Source organism: Harpia harpyja, chromosome 1 (genome assembly GCF_026419915.1).
Source record: "Harpia harpyja isolate bHarHar1 chromosome 1, bHarHar1 primary haplotype, whole genome shotgun sequence".
NCBI lineage: Eukaryota > Metazoa > Chordata > Aves > Accipitriformes > Accipitridae > Harpia > Harpia harpyja.
The window spans coordinates 83,002,445-83,029,456 of NC_068940.1; the positions used below are offsets into that span (position 1 = coordinate 83,002,445).

General features: G+C 44.7%; 1 protein-coding gene and 1 long non-coding RNA gene across 3 annotated transcripts; one reads left to right on the plus strand and one right to left on the minus strand.

Annotated features, from left to right (window-relative positions):
• Nucleotides 1-14,878: 14,878 nt before the first annotated feature.
• Nucleotides 14,879-20,860, minus strand: GATAD1 (GATA zinc finger domain containing 1). Of its 2 annotated transcripts, XR_008237302.1 has the most exons (7): nt 20,550-20,860; nt 20,335-20,460; nt 19,650-19,709; nt 17,962-18,145; nt 17,036-17,273; nt 15,234-15,282; nt 14,879-15,085 (listed from the first exon to the last, which is right to left on the minus strand). XR_008237302.1 is itself a non-coding variant. In XM_052802419.1 (6 exons), exons 1-5 carry the CDS (start codon nt 20,742-20,744, stop codon nt 17,083-17,085), a joined length of 756 nt encoding a protein of 251 aa, XP_052658379.1. In that variant the 5' UTR covers nt 20,745-20,860; the 3' UTR covers nt 14,879-15,282; nt 17,036-17,082. The 2 variants fall into 2 exon arrangements, 1 of the variants encoding a protein (XP_052658379.1); XM_052802419.1 differs by having other exon boundaries at nt 14,879-15,282.
• Nucleotides 20,861-20,966: 106 nt separating this feature from the next.
• LOC128148526 (uncharacterized) lies at nt 20,967-26,429 on the plus strand. The gene is made up of 2 exons (XR_008237305.1): nt 20,967-22,168; nt 22,360-26,429. It is a non-coding gene; the product is annotated as an uncharacterized LOC128148526 (long non-coding RNA).
• Nucleotides 26,430-27,012: the final 583 nt, after the last annotated feature.

Here is a 27,012-nt window from a genome sequence, read left to right on the forward strand (position 1 = left end):
AAAACACATGGCGCTCACACGCTTATCCCTCATGCTCCCCACATTTACGGGATACCCTGGTTGTACCAGCATGGGCCCCCCACTTAACTGATACCCCATCCCAGACCAGAGGCCTCCCCGACTCACCAGCTGCTCCAATTTTAGGTTTTCCAATAAAGGCACATGCACACCCCACACACCCCAGATCTGGGGAAGATACAGACACACGTGCCCAGCCGCCACCAGGCACATGGGCCATGACCCGCAGTCCCACTTCAGCCGCTGGTGCTGAGCCCCTCACTCACCTCACTCACACCGCTCCCCCCTCCCCAGTAGCTAGTTTTGGGAACGTACACGATTCCCACCCCAGTAGCCAGGAGTTAAAGACCCCCAGTGTTCCACCAGCTGGCAACACAGTCCGGGGCGCCCACATCCCCAGCCTGACTCCAGTAGCCAGCATCAAATTCCACTTGGACACGCACAGGTCTCATAGTTTGTGCAGCACCCACACACAGGGTAGAATGAGATTACACAGAGAGATAGTTAATAAAAGATTTAATAAGAAGTTATAAGGTGACAGGACAGGCTGCAGTGACCAGGCACAGGGCTCAGCTGGACAAGCGTACTGACCGGCCTGGTCAGGATTTCTGTCTACAAGCTTGCTCTCTTTTTCCTCATCAACCCAATTTTGTGAAGCCTTTGGTCAGACAATTTTATTTCAAAGAATAAACAGTCTCACACTCCCCATATCCTTACAGGGGACTCTTCATGGACTCTGCTAGAAGAGATCATGGAAGAAACAGGCAAAACATGCAGCGGGAAGTCACCTGAATACGTGACGGTATTCAGTCAGTGGTGCTGAAGGAACCTACCGATATAATAATGCATTCATGGCCTCACTGAAAGCCAGGTGGGTGGCAGCATGGCAAAGATGGTGCCAACTTATAAAGCTACTGTCATGGCTTAACCCCAGCCGGCAGCTAAGCTCACTCACTCCCCCCTGGTGGGTTGGGGGAGAGAATCAGAAGAGTAAAAATGACAAAACTTGTGGGCTGAGATAAAAACAGTTTAAAAGGTAAAGCAAACGCCATGTGTGCAAGCGAAGCAAAACAAGGAATTCATTCACCACTTCCCATTGGCAGGCAGGTGTTCAGCCATCTCCAGGAAAGCAGGGCTCCATCATATGTAACGGTTACTTGGGAAGACAAACCACCATAACTCCAAACGTATCACTCTTCCTTCCTTCTTCCCCCAGCTTTATATACTGAGCATGATGTCATATGGTCTGGAATACCCCTTTGGTCAGCTGGGGTCATCTGTCCCATCTGTGTCCCCTTCCCAACTTCTTGTGCCCCGCCAGCCCACTCGCTGGTGGGGTGGGGTGAGAAGCAGAAAAGGCCTTGGCTCTGTGTAAGCACTGCTCAGCAACAGCTAAAACATCTCTGTATTATCAACACTGTTTTCAGCACAAATCCAAAACACAGCCCCATACCAGCTACTATGGAGGAAATTAACTCTATCCCAGCCAAAACCAGCATAGCTACTCCCAGAGAAGATGTAGGGTACTACAGATCATAAGCTCAGTGTCTGCATGGACAAATTAGTAGAAAGTACCAAAAGGAGAGGTGCTTTAACAGGTAGTGTATATTGGGGGAGAGCTAGCACAGTCTTTGGAAAGAGGAATTCTGCCTCAAAGTTACTGGCATTTTTGAAGGCCTCATCAGACCTGTGGACAAGGGAAATCTGATTGCTGTATTTTGCTTATTTCAAAGAAAGAAAGAGCTTTACTCTTAGGCAAACAAAGCTTCCATGGGTTAAGAGGGAAAGTCCTAGCATGATGAAGTGTTTAAATGATGGAAAAAACAAAGAGTTTGAGTGAATGATTAATTCTGAAATTGGTGGAAAGCCATTGATGAATCCTGCAAGGATCTTCTTCCATGGTCTGTGGTGTTTAACATATTCATAAATGATCTTGACACGGAGTGAAAACTGAAACAGCAACAAAAAAAAACCCCTAATGAGTAAGCTTTTCAGGCCTGTAAAGACAAAGGTTGGTGATAAAACACTACAGAAGACCTTCACAAAACTTACAGATTGCACGTGACAGACGAAATGTAATGTAGAAAAATGGAAAGGCAAAGGCTTGCTCTGTCTTACACACCATACTACACCTCAACTTTAGTTATAAGCAAGAGATGAACAAAGGTGAGTTTTTCCATAAGATTTATGTCCTGGTTTCAGCTGGGATAGAGTTAATTGTCTTCCTAGTAGCTGGTACAGTGCTATGTTTTGAGTTCAGTATGAGAAGAATGTTGATAACACACTGATGTTTTCAGTTGTTGCTAAGTAGTGTTTAGTCTCAAGTCAAGGATTTTTCAGCTTCTCATGCCCAGCCAGTGAGAAAGCTGGAGGGGCACAAGAAGTTGGCACAGGACACAGCCAGGGCACCTGACGCGAAGTGGTCAATGGGGTATTCCATACCATGGGATGTCATGCCTAGTATATAAACTGGGGGGAGTGGGGGCAGGGGGATTGCTGCTCAGGGACTAACTGGGTGTCAGTTGGCGGGTGGTGAGCAATTGCACTGTGCATCATTTGTACATTCCAATCCTTTTATTATTGCTGTTGTCATTTTATTAGTGTTATCATTATCATTATTAGTTTCTTCTTTTCTGTTCTATTAAACCGTTCTTATGTCAACCCATGAGTTTTACTTCTTTTCCCAATTTTCTCCCCCATCCCACTGGGGGGAGGGGGGGCAGTGAGTGAGCGGCTGCGTGGTGCTTAGCTGCTGGCTGGGGTTAAACCACGACACTTTACTACCTGGTATTTGTTTATAACCTTTGCTGATGTTCTGTTGAAGATGTATTTAATTTTTAAACACTTACGTCAAGACTGCTTTGTGCACTTAGACTTTGTGCACTTTGTGTACTTAGATTTTATAGCTAGCTTATGCATGAACCAATAAATGCACAGGGGTCACCAAGATCTCACAGATAAAGGCCTTGTTTCTTGAGAAATATTGACAAAGCTTTCCCTTGGCCATTCACTATGCTGTCTTCAGTTGATTCTCGTTTTGAAGTTAATTGTCACTAATTGTTTTGTGACATTTTGGAAGGTGACAAATATGTGGAAAAAAACAACATAGCACAGAACAACGATCAGTCCAATGAAAGGGTATGAGTCAGCAAGATCCTGGCAGACGGAGTCCCTCACCAGAAGACCAGAGAGGGAGGATCTCCTGGGATTCTACCTCCCTATGCAGCATGCAAAAAGAAGCTGTTCTTCTGTAAACCAGCAAAGCAGTATTTTCACTCTGCCATGTCCTGACTCCTTGAGGAGAGGTAACTGGAAAATTCCCTTTGTGGATTCCCATCATTTTGGAAATTAGCTTCAATTTCCAAGTACTTGGCAGATTAGTCTAAGAGGTTAAAAAAGTGAAAATAAGAGGGGCTTCTTTACATCCCAAATGCAATGGGAGTCTGCTTGCTTTGCATGCATTGAGCAATACTGACTGGTGCAATGACTACCTGACCTCAGGCACTGCAGATTAGCAGTTCCTGGGAAAGTTTCTGTGTTCTTTTGCAGGTTTGTGTGACATACGAACTGCTTGTATTTGCTAGTGGAGATGTTACACAAGCAGAGAATGACTGTCTACCTTAAGTAGGCAATTGCTGTTTTCCTTCTACTTGCTTTTTCACAACATAGGGGAAATAAGACTATGCACCAGATCTATTAAATGGACATTTTCAACGTGGAAGGAACAGAAGGTCACTCTTTGCATAAACCTTCTCATCTTCAGCACACAGGCTCCAGAAAGCAGCAGAGACGATCACAGGCACATACTTTTGAAATCTAGGCAGCATAAATCACCCTGTATACCATCACCAGTATAAAACACTTACTGTTCAGCACTGTCATTGTCTGTTACTGTTCATCAATCATCTTTGACATTTCAATTCATCACTTTGTGTTCTTGGCCCTCTGGGAATTGTAGAGACCTGGGTTTGAGGACTGTGCAAAGAAAGCCAAGGGAAACAGCACTGAGTGCAAGCAGGGTAGCATTTTTATTCGCTGGCACTCTGGCAATCCTATTGTGCTTAATAGACATGCTGAAACATGTATTTTGCAGTCCCATACAATGTTGTAACTACTGCTTTGTCTTTTCTTGGGACCAGGGTATTGAAACAGCTGGAGAACTGCTGGCTTTTGCTTATGAAAGTACCCAGAAATGATGCACCAAACAGCTGGTTCAGATAAACGTTATGAACTGAGAACTTATTAACAGTACCACCTGGGACCTCTACCAGAGTGGATCAGGTTGGTATTTTGCTACTTCTCTTCCTACATCTTTTGTTTTTCTTGGTTGGTAGGATTATGGCACAAGAAAGAAATTAATCTCATTTCTTACCACTTTCTATTCACATCTTCCATGCTCCTTCCTCTTAATTGAAGGCCGGAATTGCAATGTGAGGATAGTAAATAGATACGTACCTAGCCCTGTGTACTGAAAACCATAAATTTCTACTCACTGATTTTTAGGTTTTTCATTGTCCCTCAGCTGGTGCTTCAAGTTGAAATGGTCTATGCCGGTCTATTGCACCAACTGCAACCATTTCAGCTTTTCTGCAAGTTCTGGGCTCCACATGTTCAGTTAGCTCGCACTGCTACATTTAGTGAGGTGCTGAGCATAAAAGAAAGAAAACCTAACAGCTAGGGGCTCTTGGGCAGGGAGAGGAGGGGAGGGACAAGAGAAGTTGCTCTTTCTAAGGCAGGATCTATTAACTGGGTCCCAAGTCTGGCTTCTACTTTGTAGTGACTTCAGATCCTGCCCACCCAAGGCTGTCTGTACTGGCCCAAGTAGCTCTGCTCATCATGTTCAGATGCTGGAAGGAGATGCAGAGACACAGAAAAAGCATCAGAAGAAAAAAGCCTTTGTCAGAATGTAAAACCCATGGGTATGCCAATAGGCTGCTTATCAAAAAGCTCCTAGGCATAAATTAAAACCAAGAAAATTAAATAAAATCAATTCTGGAAAAGCATGGCCTTGTGTTTTTCCTCTTGATCCAGACTTCTAACACAAATCTGCAAATCTTCAATGACACTCAAGTAAGTTAGAGGTAAAAAATAATTTAATATACACCCCAAGTGTGGTTTTGATGTTGTGGTGGGTTGATCCTGGCTGGATGCCAGGTGCCCACCAAAGCCACCCTATCGCTCCCCCTCCTCAGCTGGACAGGGGAGAGAAAATATAACAAAAGGCTCGTGGGCCGAGATAAGGACAGGGAAAGATCACTCAACCAATTACTGTCATGGGCAAACCAGACTCGACTTAGGGAAAATTAACTTAATTTATTGCCAATCAAACCAGAGTAGGGTAATAAGAAAAAAACCCCAAATCTTAAAACACCTTCCCCCCACTGCTCCCAAATTCCCTGGTGTCCTGGGTTCAGCTGGGATAGAGTTAATTTTTACAGGAACCTGGGAGGTGGGGGGGGGGGCATAGCCGGGGCAGCCGACCTGAACTAGCCAAGGAGCTATTCCATACCATGTGACATCATGCTCAGTATATAAATGGGGAGCGGGCCGGGGGGGAGGGCTCTCGACTTTCGGTGGCGGAGCGTCGGGTTCCGGGCGGTGAGCAGTTGCACTGTGCATAATTTTTTTTGGTATATTCTTTCATTAGTACCGTTGTTGTTGTTGTAACCTTTTTTTGTGTTGTCCCAGTAAACTGCCCTTATCTCAACCCTCGAGGTTCCAGGTTTTTTTTTTCTTTTCTCTCCTCCGTCTCCTCCCTATCCCACCGGAGGGGGGCGGGAGGAGTGAGCGAGCGGCTGCGTGGTCCTTTGTTACCGGCTGGGCTGAAACCACGACAGTCCTTTTTGGCGCCCAACGTGGGGCAGGAAGGGTCGAGATGACGACAGATCTGGCCAGAGCGTGTTGAAACAGATTTGTCATACGCATTTCTTATATTAGATAAATAGATGTTAGTCACAATGTTGATTCATTTGTTTACATGGTGGCGTTTTGTAAGTTCTTATGTGCTCTATGTATTGCCTGTAGTTACGTTTCTCACCTCTGGGAGAGTGATTGGGATTATCATTTTGCTGTACTGGGCAATGTCGACTTGTGAAATGATTACATCACTGGTCATGAGGTTAAGCTGGTATCTGTATGAGGCAGTGATATCATTTCCATACTTCGGGCACCTTCTATCGGATTTTATTGGTAATTACGCTCAATCCATGGGGAAGTTAGGGGGGGATACTTCCCCCTGTCCGTTCGCCTCCCTTCTCTCCTTCCGACTAATTACAACAGCTTTTGAGAATTTTGAATATCCTTGGGATGCGCAAGCCAGTGTGCTGTTAGTGCTATGCCTCCTGAATATGTTTCAGGTCTTGTTTAGGGCTACAAAAAGGCTCTTTAAGAGTACCGCCCAGAGGTCTGCCCCAAAGCTGGATATTCGTGGGTGGCACGGCATGTGGGAGGATATGGGCAGGTATCTAGAGAACTTCTCACCTCCAGTGGCTTGGAAGTTCACTCCCGAACAACTACAGAACCCTCATGAAGTGTAGAATATTTGGAAGAAAAATGCTGTGGCTATTCCAAAGACGTACAACTCGCTGCACTGTGCTGGGCCCTGGCCAGTATCTACCAAACACTGCTTGATATTAGGCAGCACCCTCAGGGGGAAAAGGGGGAAAAGATGGAAAACAGGACAACAGGCACCGTGGCTACCCCTACCCCGACAACAGGCACCGTGGCTACCCCTACCCCAGCAACAGGCAGTGTGGCTACCCCAACCCCGGTGACAGATACTGCAGCTAAACCAGAGAACCAACCTGTGCCAGTATCAGTCGCCCCTGTACAGAAGAAGACACACACAAAGAAATCAGTTCACTTAGTGAGAGATGAAGATGAACCAGGGTCATCGCAAGAACAGGAGGAAGAGGCAGAACCTGAAATAATTACCCGATCTCTATCCCTGAGTGAGCTGCGTGACATGCGAAAAGATTTTAGCCACCACCCAGGTGAGCACATTGTTACCTGGCTGCTCCGATGCTGGGATAATGGGGCTAGTAGTGTGGAATTAGAGGGTAAGGAAGCCAAGCAGTTGGGATCTCTGTCTAGGGAAGGGGGCATCGACAAGGCGATTGGGAGAAAAACACAAGTCCTCAGCCTTTGGAGGCGACTTCTGTTAGGTGTAAAGGAAAGATACCCCTTCAAGGATGAAGTTACATGTCACCAAGGCAAGTGGACCACCATGGAGAGACGTATCCAGTACCTGAGGGAATTAGCTGTGCTGGAGGTGATTTATAATGATCCAGAAAATGCGCAGTCACCCACAGATCCAGATGAAGTCCAATGCACACAACCGATGTGGCGGAAGTTTCTATGAAGTGCACCACCAACCTATGCCAACTCTTTGGCAGTAATGTCCTGGAAAGAAGGCTATGGACAAATGGTGGATGAATTGGCTGTCCAACTCCAGCAATACGAAGGAAGTCTCTCTTCCTCCCTACGGGCCTGTGTCTCGGCTGTAGAGGAATTGTCCCGAGAGTTCCAGCAATTCAAAGTGGATATGTCCTCCTCCCCACCTGTACAGGCCTGCATCGCAGCTATTGGGAGTAAGCACTCCTCTGCCCAAGAGAGAGGAGAGAGAAAGTACACATGATGGGCTAACCTGTGGTTTTACCTGCGTGACCATGGAGAGGACATGAGGAAGTGGGATGGAAAACCTACCGCAGTCCTGGATGCACGGGTACAGGAGTTGCGAGAAAAAGCAACCAGAAAAGAGGATTCTTCTTGGAAAGCTGCTGCTCCAGTTTCCCGTGAGCAGTCCCCCAGACGCAGTAGATGGGCTGATCCCATTTCTGATCCTCTTGAAGGGACTTCTGATTCACATGTGCAAAAAGTGAGTAACGGATATTCTAACCAGGATTAGAGGGGCCCTGCCTCCAGCCAGGTGGAGGAGAGGGACAACCGAGTCTACTGGACAGTGTGGATTCGATGGCCTGGCACATCAGACCCACAGGAATATAAGGCTCTAGTAGACACTGGTGCACAATGCACCCTAATGCCATCAAGTTATAAAGGGGCAGAACCCATCTGTATCTCTGGTGTGACAGGGGGATCCCAAGAGCTAACCGTATTGGAAGCTGAAATGAGTCTAACCGGGAATGAGTGGCATAAACACCCCATTGCAACTGGCCCAGAGGCCCCGTGCATCCTTGGAATAGATTATCTCAGGAGGGGGTATTTCAAGGACCCAAAAGGGTACCGGTGGGCCTTTGGTATAGCTGCATTGGAGACGGAGGAGATTGAACAGCTGTCTACCCTGCCTGGTCTCTCTCAAGACCCTTCGGTTGTGGGGTTGCTGAAGGTTGAAGAACAACAGGTGCCAATTGCTACCACGACGGTGCACCGGCAGCAATATCGCACCAACCGAGACTCCCTGATCCCCATCCATAAGCTGATTTGCCAATTGGAGAGCCAAGGAGTGATCAGCAAGACTCACTCACCCTTTAATAGTCCCATATGGCCAGTGTGGAAATCTAATGGGGAATGGAGACTAACAGTAGATTATCGTGGGCTGAATGAAGTCACGCCACCGCTGAGCGCTGCTGTGCCAGATATGTTACAGCTTCAATATGAACTGGAATCAAAGGCAGCTAAGTGGTATGCCACAATTGACATTGCTAATGCATTTTTCTCCATTCCTTTGGCAGCAGAGTGCAGGCCACAGTTTGCTTTCACTTGGAGGGGCGTCCAGTACACCTGGAATCGACTGCCCCAGGGGTGTAAACACAGCCCCACTATTTGCCATGGACTGATCCAGGCTGCACTGGAAAAAGGTGAAGCTCCAGAACACCTGCAATACATTGATGACATCATTGTATGGGGCAACATGGCAGAAGAAGTTTTTGAGAAAGGGAAGAAAATAATCCAAATCCTTTTGAAGGCTGGTTTTGCCATAAAAGAAAGTAAGGTCAAGGGACCTGCACAGGAGATCCAGTTCTTAGGAGTAAAATGGCAAGATGGGCGTCGTCACATCCCTATGGATGTGATCAACAAAATAGCAGCTATGTCCCCACTGACTAATAAAAAGGAAACACAGGCTTTCTTAGGTGTTGTGGGCTTTTGGAGAATGCATATTCCAAATTACAGTCAAATTGTAAGTCCTCTCTACCAAGTTACCCGGAAGAAGAATGATTTTAAATGGGGGCCTGAGCAACGACAAGCCTTTGAACAAATTAAACGGGAGATTGTTCATGCAGTAGCTCTTGGGCCAGTCCGGGCAGGACAAGATGTTAAAAATGTGCTCTGTACTGCAGCTGGGGAGAATGGCCCTACCTGGAGCCTCTGGCAGAAAGCACCTGGGGAGACCCGAGGCCGACCCCTGGGGTTTTGGAGTCGCGGATATCGAGGATCCGAAGCTCGCTATACTCCAACTGAAAAAGAAATATTGGCAGCATATGAAGGAGTTCAAGCTGCCTCAGAAGTGGTTGGTACTGAAGCACAGCTCCTCTTAGCACCCCGACTGCCAGTGCTGGGCTGGATGTTCAAAGGGAGGGTCTCCTCTACACATCACGCGACTGATGCCACGTGGAGTAAGTGGATTGCACTGATCACACAATGGGCTCGCATAGGAAACCCCAGTCGCCCAGGAATTGTGGAAGTGATCACGGACTGGCCAGAAGGCAAAGATTTTGGAATGTCGCCAGAGGAGGAGGTGACACGGGCTGAAGAGACCCCGCTGTATAATAAACTGCCAGAAAATGAGAGGCAATATGCCCTGTTCACTGATGGGTCCTGTCGCATTGTGGGAAAACATCGGAGGTGGAAGGCTGCTGTATGGAGTCCTACATGACTAGTCGCAGAAACTGCTGAAGGAGAAGGTGAATTGAGTCAGTTTGCAGAAGTGAAAGCCATCCAGCTAGCGTTAGACATTGCTGAAAGAGAGAAGTGGCCAGTGCTCTATCTCTATACTGACTCATGGATGGTGGCAAATGCCCTATGGGGGGTGGCTACAGCAATGGAAGAAGAGCAACTGGCAGCACAGAGGTAAACCCATCTGGGCGGCCGCACTGTGGCAAGATATTGCTGTTTGGATAGAGAAGCTAGTGGTAAAAGTACGTCACGTAGATGCTCATGTACTCAAGAGTCGGGCCACTGAAGAACATCAAAACAACCAGCAGGCAAATCAGGCCGCCAAGATTGAAGTGTCTCAGGTGGACCTGGACTGGCAACATAAGGGTGAACTATTTATGGCTCACTGGGCCCATGATACCTTGGGCCATCAGGGAAGAGATGCAACATATAGATGGGCTCGTGATCGAGGGGTGGACTTGACCATGGACACTATCGCACAGGTTATCCATGAATGTGAAACATGTACTGCAATTAAGCAAGCCAAGCGGCTAAAACCCCTGTCACGTGGAGGGCGATGGCTGAAATATAAACAGTGGGAGGCCTGGCAGATTGACTATATCACACTCCCATGAACCCGCCAAGGCAAGTGCCATGTGCTTACAATGGTGGAAGCAACCACTGAATGGCTGGAAACATATCCTGCGTCCCACGCCACTGCCCAGAACACTATCCTGGGCCTTGAAGAGAAAGTTTTATGGCAACACGGCACCCCAGAAAGAATCGAGTTGGACAACGGGACTCAATTCCAAAACAACGTCATAGACACCTGGGCCAAAGAACATGGCATTGAGTGGGTATATCACATCCCTTATCACGCACCAGCCTCCGGAAAAATCGAACGATACAATGGACTGCTGAAAACTACATTGAGAGCAATGAGGGGTGGAACTTTCAAACATTGGGATACACATTTAACAAAAGCCACCTGGTTAGTTAATACTAGAGGATCTGCCAATCGGGCTGGCCCCGCCCAACCAAGACTTCCACATACTGTAGAAGGGGATAAAGTCCCTGTAGTGCGCATGAGGAATATGTTAGGAAAGACAGTCTGGGTCAGTCCCCCCTCAAGCAGAGACAAACCCATCCAAGGGGTTGTTTTTGCTCAGGGACCTGGGTACACCTGGTGGGTGATGCAGAAGGATGGGGAAGTTCGATGTGTACCTCAGGGAGATTTGATTTTGGGAGAGAATAGCCAGTGAATTAGGCTGTATGATATTTAACTGCTAAATAACCTGCCAATGTATGTCATTGTATCTATAGTGTCTATATGCCATATCAAGGGTATTACTGTAAGAATTACCCAAATGACTGAAGGATGGACTTTGAAACTGAGCCAAGTACAACAGTGATAGAACTTGAACTGATGCCCAGCAATTTCCTCAAGATCAGCCTCTTCGACCTGCGGGCCAAGGGTGTGGGTTGCACCAAATGTACCGGCCACAAGTTCCAGAGGCAGCATACAACAACCTAACACCTCACACCATCTCTCTTATCCTGAAGAACTGTTACAACAGATGGAGCCCCAAAGTCATGGACTAAATAAAATGGATGGACACATTGGAGGGATAGCCCATCGACTAAGGGAATACTATTTGTGTGTGTGTGTGTGTGGGGGGGGTGTCCATATACATATATATATATATATAAAAGGAAAGTGGCAGTAGTTGATTGGAAAATGTAAGATCTGGGCATGATGTAGATGGTATAGAATAAGGGGTGGATAATGTCCTGGGTTCAGCTGGGATAGAGTTAATTTTTACAGGAACCTGGGAGGTGGGGGGGCATAGCCGGGGCAGCCGACCTGAACTAGCCAAGGAGCTATTCCATACCATGTGACATCATGCTCAGTATATAAATGGGGAGCGGGCCGGGGGGAGAGCTCTCGACTTTCGGTGGCGGAGCGTCGGGTTCCAGGTGGTGAGCAGTTGCACTGTGCATAATTTTTTTTGGTATATTCTTTCATTAGTACCGTTGTTGTTGTTGTAACCTTTTTTCGTGTTGTCCCAGTAAACTGCCCTTATCTCAACCCTCGAGGTTCCAGGTTTTTTTTTCTTTTCTCTCCTCCGTCTCCTCCCTATCCCACCGGAGGGGGGCGGGAGGAGTGAGCAAGCGGCTGCGTGGTCCTTTGTTACCGGCTGGGCTGAAACCACAACACCTGGGCACAGCTTCACTCCCGAATTCTCTACCTACTTCCCCCAAGCCGCGCAGGGGGACGGGGAATGGGGGTTACGATCAGTTCATCACACGTCTGTGCCGCTCCTTCCTCCTCAGAGGCAGGACTCCTTACACTCTTCCCCAGCTACAGCGTGGGGTCCCTCCCACGGAAGACAGTCCTCCACAAACATCTCCAATGTGGGTCCTTCCCACAGGCTGCAGTTCTTCACAAACTGCTCCAGCATGGGTCCCTTCCACAGCGTGCTGTCCTTCAGGAACAGACTGCTCCAGTGCGGGCTTCCCATGGGGTCACAGCCTCCTTCGGGCATCCACCTGCTCCGGCGTGGGGTCCTCCCCGGGCTGCAGGTGGATATCTGCTCCACCGTGGACCTCCATGCGCTGCAGGGGGACAGCCTGCCTCACCATGGTCTTCCCCACCAGGGGCTGCAGGGGAATCTCTGCTCTGGCACCTGGAGCACCTCCTCCCCCTCCTTCTTCACTGACCTTGGGGTCTGCAGGGTTGTTTCTCTTACATGTTCTCACTCCCCTCTCCGGCTGCAGTTTCTGTGCTGCCGCAACTTTTTTCCCCTTCTTAAATCTGTTATCCCAGAGGTGCTACCACCATCGCTGATGGGCTCGGCCTTGGCCAGCGGCGGGTCTGTCTTGGAGCCGGCTGGCATTGGCTCTGTCAGACACAGGGGAAGCTTCTAGCAGCTCCTCACAGAAGCCACGCCTGTAGCCTCCCGACTACCAAAACCTTGCCACGCAAACCCAATACAGATGTGCCTACAAATATATGACAAATATATGACAAATACCTGAGAAAAATCAGTGTGTTTATTTACATGACCTACAAGTATATATCTAAAATGAGTAATTTCTTCATTTCAACCAGTATGGCTTTGTGTAACTAAGACTCCATTTCAATAATATAAAAATATATTGATTAAATCATTGAATATTTAGTGGACAGTCTTTCCGTATACAAAATCTGAAAGTTTTGCTTTCAGCAATTAAAGCTGTTACTTGTTATTTGCTGTATTTAGTTGTCACTAAAAATGTTTTGTTTGCTTTTTTTTTTTCTTATTTTTTTTACTGGAATGAGTATTGCTATTATTACTTTGTGTACAATTGCCCACCAAATCATTTCGAGTGCCTTACACCTTAAAAGAGGTAAGTACATTGCTTAAGTCCATGATTTTTCCTTTCCAAGCTCTTTTATTTCTCCTATATAGAGATAGAAGTGAAAATTCTCCCTAGTCATAAAGTAGTTTTAAAAAACAATGTCCGCATTATTTCTGTCATGGAAACTCCTTCCTGTTCTGCAAGGCAAGTGTTCTTGGATAATACCAACTTCCTACTACTACAAAAAGGGTATTTTCTTCCTGCAGGCAGAGAAAACGGCAATGTATGCATCAGGGCACACTCTATGTTCTATGCATTACTTAATATATTACATATACTCTGCATATTTTAGCTCTTAGCTACATGTTCCATCTTTAGAACTAGAATTGCTTAATGAAAACGTCTGTTGACTGGTCACAAAGCTCTGAAGCTTAACAGAAGGCCATAAATTCAGTAGCAGTGTATCCACCCACAGTCCAGTGATGCAAGAATGAAACCTACCTCAATTTTGACATAGGGGATACCAAAAAAGAAAAGAGAGAATAATGGGTGAGCTCAGCTCCTTCAGTTGCAGGCCATCAAAGCCTGTCCCCATGGGATCCTGTGATACTCTTTCTGCTGTTGAGTCCATTTTGCAGGTCTTCCTTTTGCCCTTCATTTTCCTAATATGATAAATTTTCAGAGAAAGACATTGCTCTCGGAGGTCCCATTCTTTCAGCTATGTCCATAACAAGCTGTCTGGAGAGTCATTCATTCTTCCCATGTTACTGGTTGATGTTCTGGCCATGAAAAAACAGGACAGTACCATTGTTCAAATACCTATAAATAAAATTATAATGCTTTAATAACAGACCTTGCCTGAGGATCCACTCTCTTTAGGGACCTTACCATAAGAATCCTTGCCCATTTGGATTATTTTTTAGCACTTCCCAGTATAATCAAAAACTAAAATAAAAATACTTAGTGTTTACTAAGGGAGGTTGTTCCATAGCGCTCTCAAACAAAGATTTTGTCTTTTTAGACTGTAATTGGACATATAATACTTGGAATTATTTTAGATAAAGTCTTTTAAGCATTCTTCTTTCACTGGCTTACATTCTGCTTGAGCATTTTGAGCTAACAGGTTGCCTCTTATGCCTTAGGTTCCCACCACAAAATGACTAGAATGCAATTTGGAGGAGTAACTGCATTTGCAACTATGTTACTTTTTATTTGCTCACAAGACAAAAGTTATGTACTATTAACCGATTATGTAACAACAAATAATCTAAGCTGTCACAATTTTAATGACAGCTTTATATCTGTTTTATCAAGTCACTCAATTTCTACTAGTTCTGTTTGCATCTCCCAAACTAGCAATCCTCACAGTAAAAAAATAGAATTGAACTATCTGTGCTGGAAACCATTAAAACTACCACGACTGACCCCGCTCTCCCACTAAGCTCTGCCCCAGCTTCATTCTTCTGTCCACAGGTTTGCAATACTAAGGGCAAGACAAATCAAAACACGTAAGTGAAATATATTGTATTTCAAATCAGGTTTTTCTCATGAACATATTACCGTTTATCCGTTCCTTTCTTAGAGTGTCTCTTGGAAACACTGATAAGAGTATCAATAGGAAGGCAGCTGCATCTGGAAGTCAGTTTAAGAAGTTAACAAAAACAGAATTAGAAAGCAATTAAATATGTTTCATGGAATTATTCAGTTTATTAACAGACCAGGAAAAGGAGCAAAAGCTTAAGTCAGCTGCAGTAATTTCAGGACTTACCTTTATACATGTCACTGATGATAGTTTATTACTTACCATCCCTAACAACAATTTTGGGGGGTTCAAAATGTGTTGGCCAACTGCAGCTAAAGACAGTCTCACTGTGCTTGGTGTCCTCAGGAAACCCTGACAAGCACAACCACATTAAACACCTCAAGCATTCTGCTGATTATTGGGGCAATTGTATGTACCCTTATAAATTCATACACAAGTGGTTTACTTGATGTGCACCTATTAGATGTACTGACATGAGTTAGCCCGTACTGTACAGTACCTGTAATCGCTCTATCTGGCAGGGGTAGTATCAGTAGCTTCATATCACACTGCAGCAAACAAAATAAAAATGTTTAAATGCAGAGTTCCTTTCCTGTATTGGGGAGTCCAGCAAAAAATTTTAGAAGACAAGTTTTTATGTTTAATCAGCTGACAAGTAGATAAATCAGCAAAAAAGAAATGTAGAGGAAGTGAAAGGAGAGAAAGGAGAGGAAGGCCAGGAGTGAGGTCACCTTGGGATTAATTACTGCAACACACTGAACATGAGCACACATCTCACGTGTGTAGCAACTGAAGTTACTTAAGATTTAACTCCGTGTTAGCAGTACACTGTTACAAATTTCTGAGCATTTTGAACAATTGACAGTATCCCTCAAATTTAGCACCTGCTCCTTAAGGTTGACTATTCTTCCTTGTATTTGAAGAGGGCAGAACTGAGGCTGCAGACTGAAACAAATATAGCTGGTTCCTGCTGTCACGGGTCCCACTGTATTAAAAGTTGTCAATAGCTCAGACTTTCAAAATAGACTTCATCTTAAATCAAAGCTTTTCATGAAGTAAAAACATAAGCCTAGTACAACTTTTATAGACTTTCATACAATATGCTAAAGTTGATTTGGAGCTTCTGGGTGCTATGGTCACATATGTCAGAAAAAAAAAAAAAAGCTGAAAAGATCTGTGAATGTAAATTTAAGGCATTTAAGGCCACTTACAGCTCTTATACTTCATAGGCAGCAGGAACCACTAACCCCAGGGAATTCAGGCCATACAAGCATATTTCATAGTGTTTGGAGCTGACTGGCTTGTAAAAAGTTTAGTGCAGAAAACTTTAACATTTATATTTTAGCACGTGTTTTTCCCATTTTGCTATTTAAATATTTTCATTGGTATACTGTGACTGTCAATATATAAAATTAGTCTTTTTTTCCCTTAGCAAATGTTTTTTTTTTTCATTTGAATTACTTGAGGATTTTTTTTCTTACCATCACTAATTGCAAAGACTGAAAAAACAATTTAAAATCAATTTTAAGACACTAAACTAACACACACACACACCAACAGTAACAATGTGAAACTCAAATCATACATCAGTGTTGGTTTGCTCAGGAAATAAAGATACATTTCTGCCATAAGGATGCCAGGATGGCAAAGCCAAACAACATTAAATTTTAAATCTGCATCCAGCTTTCCAAGAAATTTATCCCCTTATATAAGCAAAGTTTAGCAGGAAGCTACAGACATAGGCCCACATTTTAGATTCAGCTGAACAAAATTCCCTCAAAAGGTGACTGTTAAATAGACTACTGCCTTGCGGAGGATTGGTTTTCGTCTGAAGAAGAGAAATCTAAGTAGGTCACTTCTCTCCAGTGTAACAGAAAACTGTTAACTGCATCACTGACAAAGTTTAGCATTTATTTGAAGCTAGTCTTAAATTATTTAAGAAGTAAACAAAACCTGCAGTCACAGTTAACTAAATTAAGAAAGTATATAAAGTGCTGGATGATTAAGAGTATGTCTTTTAACTCCTTCTCTGGAAAATAAGTTAGAAAATAAGAACACTAAAGGCAACTTTCAGAAGTCAATTATTTGCTCACTAAAGTTGAAGATGACATGAAACTTGTGGTTTTGTCCCAAAATGAGCAATAATGTCTGAAGAACAGAGCACAGAAATGACGCATCAAATGGAAAGAAAACTTCCACTTTAAAGATCTGATATAATTTAAAATAAATAAATACCATAATCCATAAAGTAAAATGAAAATTTTATAATTTTTTAAAACTTCTTGTATGGGGTTCACAGACCTGAGAATACACCCAAAATAACTTGTCCAAAGTATTCCTTTAAAAAATTATAAATTATTGGTAACAGTTTCTTTAATGGAGATTGCAGGAGTAGGTCCCACATGAGTCCATATATAGCCCTTCTCTGGTCTTGTAGGAACAGTAGGGAAGGGAGATGATCGAGATTTGAAATATTCTGAAGGTGCATGACAAACAAATTCTAAATATTCCATTTTTCTTGGAAGATCTTCTTCTGGTCCTAGGGAAAAAAAAAAATCTTCAAAGACAAAATTTAAAGGCTTAAAATCGGAGTATGCAGGACTTAAAAATATGCAACAACAGCCAACCTCCCTTGGAGAATGTTCCTTTTCAATCAGTGACTTTCCTGCCAAAGTAGCCTCAAACACGAGGCAAGATACCTCTACCTTTATTTTTCCTGAGCTGATCTTTTTCTTTTTTTTTTCCCCTCATTTGAAGCGTTCAGTTATTTGATTGAAGTACTTTTGTTAATATATTTTAAATAGATACTATTTGTGGCCTGCCTGTGAAGAGAATTCTTCTGAATTTATTAATAATTTTATCATCAGTAGCAGAACACTCTCTATGCTAGTGCTTGCACGCTATGTATTTTAAGTACCCAAGATGAAGACCAGCTAATTCGGGTCACTTTAAAAGAAACAGCTTGGACTGGTGTATCAGGTTTATAGTGTAGTAACTTCAATTCTATCTATGAAGTAATAATTTGATCTTTAAAGTTGCAGGACTGTAATTGTGCCCGTGAGCGCGAATACTCAGATAATCACACTCACTGCAGTAGCGCTAATCATATTATATACAGAAGATAAATAAATGATCTTGACAAGCTAAAAGGTTAATTAAAAAAATACAACTCTGCATTAGTCTAGGCACATGTAAGTAGTTGTATAAAACAAAGACTTAGAGATTACCTATGATATAGGATGCTGGGTCAAAACAATCTTTGGGGCTGGCTTGCGTAGGAATGAGCCAGGTTAGCGCAGCACTCTTTTCACAGTATTGGTCCTGAATAAACCCACGGATCTGAGCGTAGTATGTTTTTCCATCCTGCTCATCAACCACTGAAACAACATCTCCAATTTGATAGTATACACCCTAGAAGACGAAGAAATGATAATTAAATCAAACAATCTGATTTTAGAAGCTTTACTCTGTGATTCTGATTCATATCTTAAGTATCAGTACCTTAAATTATCTCAAATTACCCCAGTCTTGAAAGACAGCCTTAATTCAGCCACATGCAAAAGAACGGTGGCGTAAGATAGAGTGCTGTCTCACCTAAGCAGTCATCAGCACCGCTTGTGCACAATCACCCAATGTCTAGGAGTCTGAGGCTACGCCTCCTGTCTGCAGAGTGGAGATGGTCTCATTCCATCAGAAGCAGGAGAGTGCAACACCACCTTCTAGAAAAAGTAACTGCAGTAATTTCCCTGTGTGTGCAGGGAAAGCAGCTTTCTGTGTATGAAGAAGTTCACTCATCTGAATGCAAAGGAGTCCCAAAACACAGATCCACCTCCTGCCACCTTCCATTGTGCTCTGCAACGTGTGAGGCTGCGCACCAAAGGCAACTCACTTCATGTAACAGCGTCGCACAGCACAATGCAGTGCCTGCACTACCCATCAAGACCAGAGTTTGCCAAGAATCATCCAGGAAGGTTTTGTTTTTAAAAAAGATAAAAAGAACACAAAAACCCCAAACAGCCCCCTTCTCAACAGCACAGCAAAGTATCAAAATAGAAACATTTTGCATAAAGAGATCACATTAAATAAAACTTCTTAGGAATAAAGAAATTCTTAGGAATTCCTGATAAAAACACTCAAGACAAGACATTAATTCTTTTCTGAACTAGTCAACAGCAGAGATTCATTTGGGATGCCAGACATGAAGCATCAGGTCTCTAGAGAGTATACGGAAGCTCAGTCTACCACTTCTCCTCTGGCTGTGCAGTCTCCCACTGGCTATCCCGACCTTTTCTTTGGGGGAAAAGACATTTCAAATGTTTTGTTTGTACTACCAGGAAACAAAAGCAAATTTCAGAACTTCACTAACACCTTGGCATGCTATTAAAAACTCTCTCAAGCATGAATGCGAGGAAGGCTAGCTTCTGCTTTCATTGCAATAGTCAACAGATCCTGTTCCCAGAGTGTTTGAGACTGCTTGCACTCAGCTCTGAAATGGGAGCCAGTTTAGATGTTAGGGCAGTGCAACCCACCCCCCTCTACAGGCAACATTCTCTGTGCCTAAGGTAGGAAACATCACACAAATTTAAGTAATCAGCTATAGTCACTTTTGCTTGACCTCTGCACGGTGAAAGTTAAAAGTTTCAAAACCTTGATTGCAATAATTACTAAGGAAACCAGATGCATCTTTTTCTTGGAAAATGGGACAATGACAAATACGTAAACTACTGTGGTAAACTACCTTGCAAGACTTAATGGCAAGAACATAAGGCAGAGCAAAATCCTACACAACTGCTAGGCAAGAAACAACAGTTTCTGGGAATACATCCCTAGTGCTTTCACTATCTGTGATAATTTTTGACACTGGAAACAGAAACAGCGAGCTCTTTTTTTTCAAACAGATTTGCACAAACCGTACCTTATAGAAGATTGATTCTGCTGTAATTATAGTGGATACAGACTCAGGAGCCTTGATGGGCTAAGAAAAGAACATAGAAATGGAAAATCAAGAGGGTTAAAACAAACCCACCACGTAATATAATTCCAGGTTGGTTTTTTTCCTTTTAGACAACATACTGATATGTTATCCTCTTAGAAAATTAGTGAACACAGGAAATGGGGCGCAAACATTTCAAGCATCTGTATGTTAAAATTGGAAACAATAAGGTTAACATTTTCGCCCTCAGGATTTTAAGTGGAGAAGCGAGTACTAAATTCACACGGCTGGTTTCTATTTACACAAAACCCCTTCCCTCGAGAAGCGAGCCCGAAGGACTGGATGCTGTGCGGACGGACCGGTGGATCACGCCGGCGGCCGCGGCCGCGCTACGGAGGAAGAAACCGGCTCCGGCTCTGGCAGCGACTACGGCCACTTCCCGGCCAGGCTTCAGGCCGGTTTTGCGGCAGGAGCTGCACAGCTCCGCGCTGGGGTCCAGCGCGCCGGCAAGGTTGAGCCCGGCGGGGGCCGGGCCCTGCGGGCCCGCCGCGGGGAGCCGCTTCTTCGGGGGACGAGACGGGGCTCCAGGTCCGCCCCGGGCCCGCGGGGGCCCCGCGGCGGCCCGCCGCTTCCCATCCCAGCCGCCAAGAGCCGCACGCCACCTTACGTTTTTTAACTTAAAGATGTGCCTCCTCCCCTTGCCCTTCGTGGAGACCTTCTTCTCGGCGGCGGGCGTCGACTTGTACTTGGTGTTCCTCAGCCGCGCAGAGCGCCGGTGGATCTCCTGCTTGCTCTAGGGGGGAAATTGCCGAGTAAATACACGGAAGGGCACTGCCCCGGGCGCGGGGCTACGGCCGGCCCGGCCGGTCCCTGCAGGCTCACCTGCTTCCCGCCGCCGCCGCCTCCGCCGTTGCTGTGCTGGGCGGCGGCCGAGGTGGTGGCGAAGGCGGCGGGCCCGGGCGGCGCGGAGCGGGCCGTGCAGTTGTTACACAGGATCTCGCCCTGGCCGCCCTTCTTCCACATGGAGGAGGACGTGCTGCGGCACACGCTGCAGGTGGGCTTCAGCCCCAGCGGCATCCTGCGGCCGGCGGCGGGGCCCGCGGCCCCGGGCAGCGAGACCGGCGGGGGGCTCGACGCCGACACCGGCCGCGGCGCCGGCCCCTTCCCGCCGGCGGCGGATGTCGCTGCGGCGAGCCGAGGCGCGCCGGGAGGAGCGGCGGCCGGCCCTGCCCTCTGCTGGCTGCGGGACCGCCCGCCGCCGAGGGGCGGCCGCGGCCCGGCCCGCCTGGCCTGGCCTGGCCTCAGCGCCCGCCGTGCCGACCCCCGCGGGGCACTGCCTCCCGCCGGCGGCCGGTCCCGCCGCGCTTGGGCCCCGGCAGGGGCGGGCGGCTGCGGCGCGGCGCGGCCCGGCCCTGCCCTGCCCTGCCGGCGGGGTCGGGGCCTCGGTGGCCGGGGAGGCTTTAGGGGCAGAGCGGAGCTCCGTGGGCCCGTGTCCCGCCGGCGTGAAGGCTGTTTCTCTCAGAAGTGGCAGTCAGCCAGCGTTGGCTCTCGGTCCCCGAGGAGAAAGGGTTCGTGTCCCAAGCAGGGCGCGTCTCTTGCCTCAGCAAAAACCGTGACAGAGAGGCAGAGCAGTGTCCCTGCAATCCGGCGAGAGCCGCAGGCGGTCCAGGGCGAGACCCGATGGGCGCAGCAAAGCACGGAAGCCGCCCGTGGTGCCTGCGCCGTTCCCATTTGCCGGCGGACGCCAGGCGCACTCGTCCGAAGATGTACAGCTGTCATCCTTCCTACTCACCGGAGAATCAGAGGGCAAGAGGCGGACTCAGGTAGTCGTCCTGATTCAGGAGAACAGTGACTGTGGATCTTACCCTCGACACGCGCCAGCTTCGGTCTTCATTAAGCCAACTGCCCCTCAGTCACGTATCAAATAGTTTAAAAGGCTGGGGAATGGACGCGTGTCTGTGAAGCTTTGCCAGCTAAATGCGGGAACCACGGATCTAACAGTGGTTCCTCACCCTGACACCACTTTCATGGCCCCAAGCCATCCTGCGTAGATGTTTCTCTAGTCTGATGTTAAGAAAGAAATGCCCACTCACCCACGAGGATTTGCAGCCTCTCAGTTTCCCTACTCAGCCTTCATCCTTGATCCTCAGGTTTCATTTAAACCTTCTTTGGTGCAAATTAAGTTGACCGCTTTTTGTCTTGTTCTCAGTGGACACAAAGAACAAATAATCTTCTTTAATAACATTTTTTACATAGAGGAAAATGATCCTGCTAAAATAAATTTTTAAAAAATGTAAAATAGAGGCTATTTCTTTCAATGGTATTATGGTAACAGTTGCATAATTAATAGACATAATTTGCAGGGATCTGTTTACAGATGCTCCCCTCATGCAGTGTGCAGTGGCTGGGGGGCTTGCTTGCATTGGTACTGACTCATGGGCAGCTACGCTTAATCTCTTGCACGCCTCTCTTTCACGCCAGCTTTGACTTTCTTGTCTCAGGTGCCAAATGTATTTTGTTTGGATTCAAATCCTATTTTACCTTCATCTCCTTTCAAGCTGTTCATAGTTCTTGGGCTGTTATTTTTTTTTCTCTGCTTCTTTAATCTATCCCTCTGTAGTTTTATGTGATTACCTTGCAGATCAGTGATCTCACAGAGACCTTTACATTCTCTCCACCACTTTTTTTGCAGCTTCTGCCTGCCTGCCTTCCCAACCACCCATCCCAGAAGTCCTTCACTGCCAGGGCCCTCTCAGTGCCATCACGTTGGCATAGCATCACTAGTCTGTGTAGAAATGGGGTAGAAATAAGCAATGGTGTCCATTTCTGCCCAGATAAGTATCTAATACTTTGTGAAGGCTTTTATTCTGTGAATTTTATAAGATACAGTGTTAATGGATTACAAGTACATTTGGAAGTAGTTGGGTTTTTTCAACTCCAGTTTTGCTGTAGCCTTTCTATCATCTTCCCCACTCCCAGCTTCTTCCCCTTTGGTCTTTCCAAACCAATGCTGCAGAGTCTTTTCCTCTTCTGTCACAAATGTAGAATGTATGTGTTTTACACATATCTGTATATTCTTCATTAAATATGCTACTGTATATTGTTCTGATAACTTACTGTGATTTTTCCTTCTGCTTTTAAGTAACTTGAATTAAAAAAACCCCTCAAGCTTTAAGAAACCTAATTTGAGGTGATAATTTAAGATAATTCAATGTGTTTTAGCCAACCATATTTATGTAATGTTGGTAGAAAAGAGTTTTAATTCGGTATTTTTAGACAAGTCAAAATGCGGCTTCATTAATGACTGCCATTTCAATGGAACCTCGATAAAATGACACCTTGAGATTACAGTGCACTTAGTATGATTATTCTGTTGGCCTTGTGAAAGGCCATTAGAGCTACCATGAGGGAGAGACAGGGATTGCTGTCCATGGCATTTGATCACTCCTTACCTAGCCTGAAAGGTAATGCAAAGAGCATTGGTTAGGATATTTTGTCAAAAATTGAAAACAGCACGTCTTTTATTTTAGTTATGCCCAATAAAATTAGCATGGATTAACTTTGTTATGTAGGCAAGAGCTGAAATGTTCTGATCTGAGAGTTGCTGAATACCCGGTAGTTATGGGTAGCAGGGGACAGGGGCTCAGGACTTCTTAAAAGTACCCTCCTCTAAGTTCCTCTCTAGAGGATTCCAAGTTTTACAGTGTTGATCCTAAATTTTGAGCATCCCCTTCAGTTTCCTGATTCTCCTTAATAGGACTAGCCTCTCTTTGAAGCTGAAGTGGGTTGAAAGGCAACTGTTAAGTCTATGGCCTGATTGGAATTGGAAATGCCTGATTTACCTGAGGGATTCTGCACAGTGTAAGCTCAGCTAAAGCTAGGGAGTAGATCTATTTTCTTCCAATTAATGCATATTTCCACTTTATTTTATTTTTGCCCCAATAAGAGAAAGGGGTGCTCTTGGCTGAGCTCTTTGGAGTCATCAGAACCCATCCCTGCTCTGAGACTTCAAATGTAAATAGACAGGACAGAGAAGTGGAGAAGACAAAACGTTGGCTCCACCCGGGGAGCCCACTGGCTGACATTGCAGAATCATTTCTTCTTGGGAGCTTTCGGGAAGGGTGTCTTTTATTGGAAGTGATGCACGTCCACGGACTCTCTGCATCTCCTGCTTAAGTAGTTGAATTGTTCTGCAGTGGATTTAACTGCATTGCTTCCTCTCAGCTTCCTACTGCTATCCTATAGTCTGCTGGCTCACATCTGAAGAATCCTTTATTCTGATTTTCTGTGTGTCACTGTTCCACAGTCAGCTGCAGAGGATGCACCTGGAGTGCCTCTCCAGAAATTTTTGCGCTGTAAATGCATGTAATTTGGTATGAATCTGACTGATTGGTGCACTTTGCATTTCCACATGGTCCTGTACTAAGGTTCTGTACTTAGTAGGTCCCTCGTGAGAAAAGCAGGGTTTATTCTCTTAATTCCCATAGCTAAAAATGCCATTCTTGAAACATATTACACAATTACTACTTGCATAAGTAGCATGCATCTATCTTTGCAACTTCTGGGTCTTAATTACTCATTTAAGTGTGTGGTAGAGCCAAGAACTCCAGATTTTGTGAGGTCTTTGTTTTTTGGCCCCGTGGGACGTGGCTAGGTAAAGCAATGGCAGTGATAACATATCACGACCACAAGTACTCTGTTCTCTTAAAGCATGTTAAAGCTGTCTCTTAAAGCACTTTATTTGTATTCTAAAATGCTTCTGTGATACAAGAACAGCAAGAATACACCTTTTAACAACAGTTAGTATTTCTGCACTTGTCACGTTTTGCCAGTTCAGGCTCTCGGGACTTATTTTTCTAACAGCTGAGAGTTTTTCACTATTGTAACTACTTGCAAATGGGGATCCTGTAGTACAGGCTTTCTGCTTAAAAGGTTATCTTTACAGGTTACTGTTTCTGTGTCGTTTGAGACAGCTCTTGAGGAGCTTGGAGCAGTTTTGATGTAAGTCTTTGAACAGGATTTGAATTAGTGGTTCCAGCTAAACTGCATGCCACTATTAATACTTTAGGCTTGGTTTTTAGCCTTTACAATACTGATGCAATCAATGATGTGGTCCTTGGGTACAACCTCACTGGTGACTCTCTTTTTGCACCTGTGACAAAAGTGGGTACTGCTGTTAACTGTGACTATGGAAGGTAATTTTCTTTATGTATGTTTTTGTTACAGAATGTTTTAATGTCTCCTTTATAAGCCAGTATGACAACTGCAAGTCAACACTGATTCCTGAAGGCACAACATGCACATTCCCACTGTGCATGTAAATTAACTTGTTAATCACATAGACTTTATTTAATTAGTAAAAATATGTAAAGGAAATTGGCCAGTTGGGTAAGATTTCATATTAAGTGCAAACCAACCTCAGTTATTTACTATTGACAGTTTATTACAGCTTTACACTTAGATTTCAAAAACATGGCAGATGTTTGTCCTTTTCAGTCAGCTGCACTTAACAGGTTACTTGGGATTGTCATTTTATGTTTTTATTTCAGTGAACTTTTCCTCTGGGGTAGACACCTCCCCCCTGCCCCTTCTGATGCAGCCTCAGTGGCATTTTTTAAAGCAGTGCTCAAGTCCTTCCATGGCTGTAGTTCTATACATTGCATGGGGAGTCCCTGCTTCTGAGGAACCGTGTAGTTAGAGCCTTTCCAGACTCCTGAAAGGTGGCAGGCTCACAGTATAATTTTGTGACTTTTTGTTTATTCTTACACTAGTCAAAGGACCTGCCATAGTAGGCAATAAACTGAACCAGAGTTTCATTCATTACCTCCAGTGGGACTTCACTGTAGTACCTGAAATGTTCCTGGTTTTGATCTTAGCACCTGTGTCCTTAGCAATCTTTGTGCCATCCTGCAATGGCAAGTGTAATTTTGAGTACACGAGACAATTGTGAGTATACCTCATTTTCCATGGCGCTTTGCAGCACGTTGCTCTGTTTGTTGGATTCTGCAACCAGTTCAGACTTGCCTAGGATATTTTTCCATGGTTTAGTCTGGGAGTTTTTCCTACAGTCCCTGTTTTATTCCTTGTCTGGCTCTGTTAGTGAACTTCAACCTTCCTCTACATTGTTATTACAATGGAATGTAGAACTACACTCATTCTTATCTGAGTTTATTGAAGTTTCTTCAAAGATGAAACTGGACTGCTGTGCTGTGTTGAGATAGCAGAAGCCCTGTACTCAAGCAAAACTTGAAGGGCTGACAAGCATGACAACGGCAGTGTAATAGGAAATTTTAAGAGGACATTATTTTCTTTATGTAACAAATTGCTATTATGTTTCAGTATAAAGATTCCCAATGTGAGTCTAAAGAGCAGAGTAAGATCATTTATGAAAAATATTTTGTTCTTTGTTTTTTTAACAGTAGCTACAAATAGGTTATGCCCTATTGGAACAGTAGTCTTCAGTATTTTGATAATCTATTCAAAGTGCATCTCTAGTGTTACCTCACCCACTTATCTAATTGAAATCTCTAACACTATTTGGGAGAAAAGCTATATGGTAGCAGAAAGTGCAAAAATCCATCAAGACTGGCTGTGTATCAAGGGGAAGTTACTTGATCTAAATACCTTGGGTATCTCCTTGTATAATGAATAAACATTATATACACCATAAAGGTCTACATCCTAATGTTTCTTTCAGTGCCACGTATATTGTGCTCACTTTGTACCAATCTAATAAATGTGGTTTTTACTTAGACCATCAAAGAGTCTATCAATTTCTTCTGCCTTCCAGGACAAAATTAATCTCATCATGGATAATGGCTAAATTATAGCCAAGCAGAATTTGGACTGCTGTGCTCAATAACACTGTCTGTATATGCTCCAGAGAACAGAACTGGAATTTTAAGTGTTGCCTGCTGCTGAATTACATGTAAAGACATCATGGTCAGAAGGAGGGCCTCAAACTCTAGATGCCTGAACAGAAAATAAAGACCACTAATTTCAAAATAAGTTGGTTTTGTTTTGTTTTAAATTGCAGAATGTGAAGTTTTCCACTATAACAAGTATAAATTCTAGTATTCTTTGCAATCACAGTAGTGAATCTTGGCTGGCTAATTAATATGACATTGCTGTTTGTTTGCATCCCTAAAGGGGATGAAGTTGGCCACATGGACTGCCATGCTAAAAAATGTAAACAGCAAGGCTGACTGTGCCATTTGCAAAGCAAAAATGTTAGAGCCCGAGTAAGACCTTTTTTCCAAATAGATTATTATAAATAAAATTGATTTGATAATTAAAGCAGAAGGTGCAGTGGCCAAATTATAACTGATGAATAATTTGCATAGTT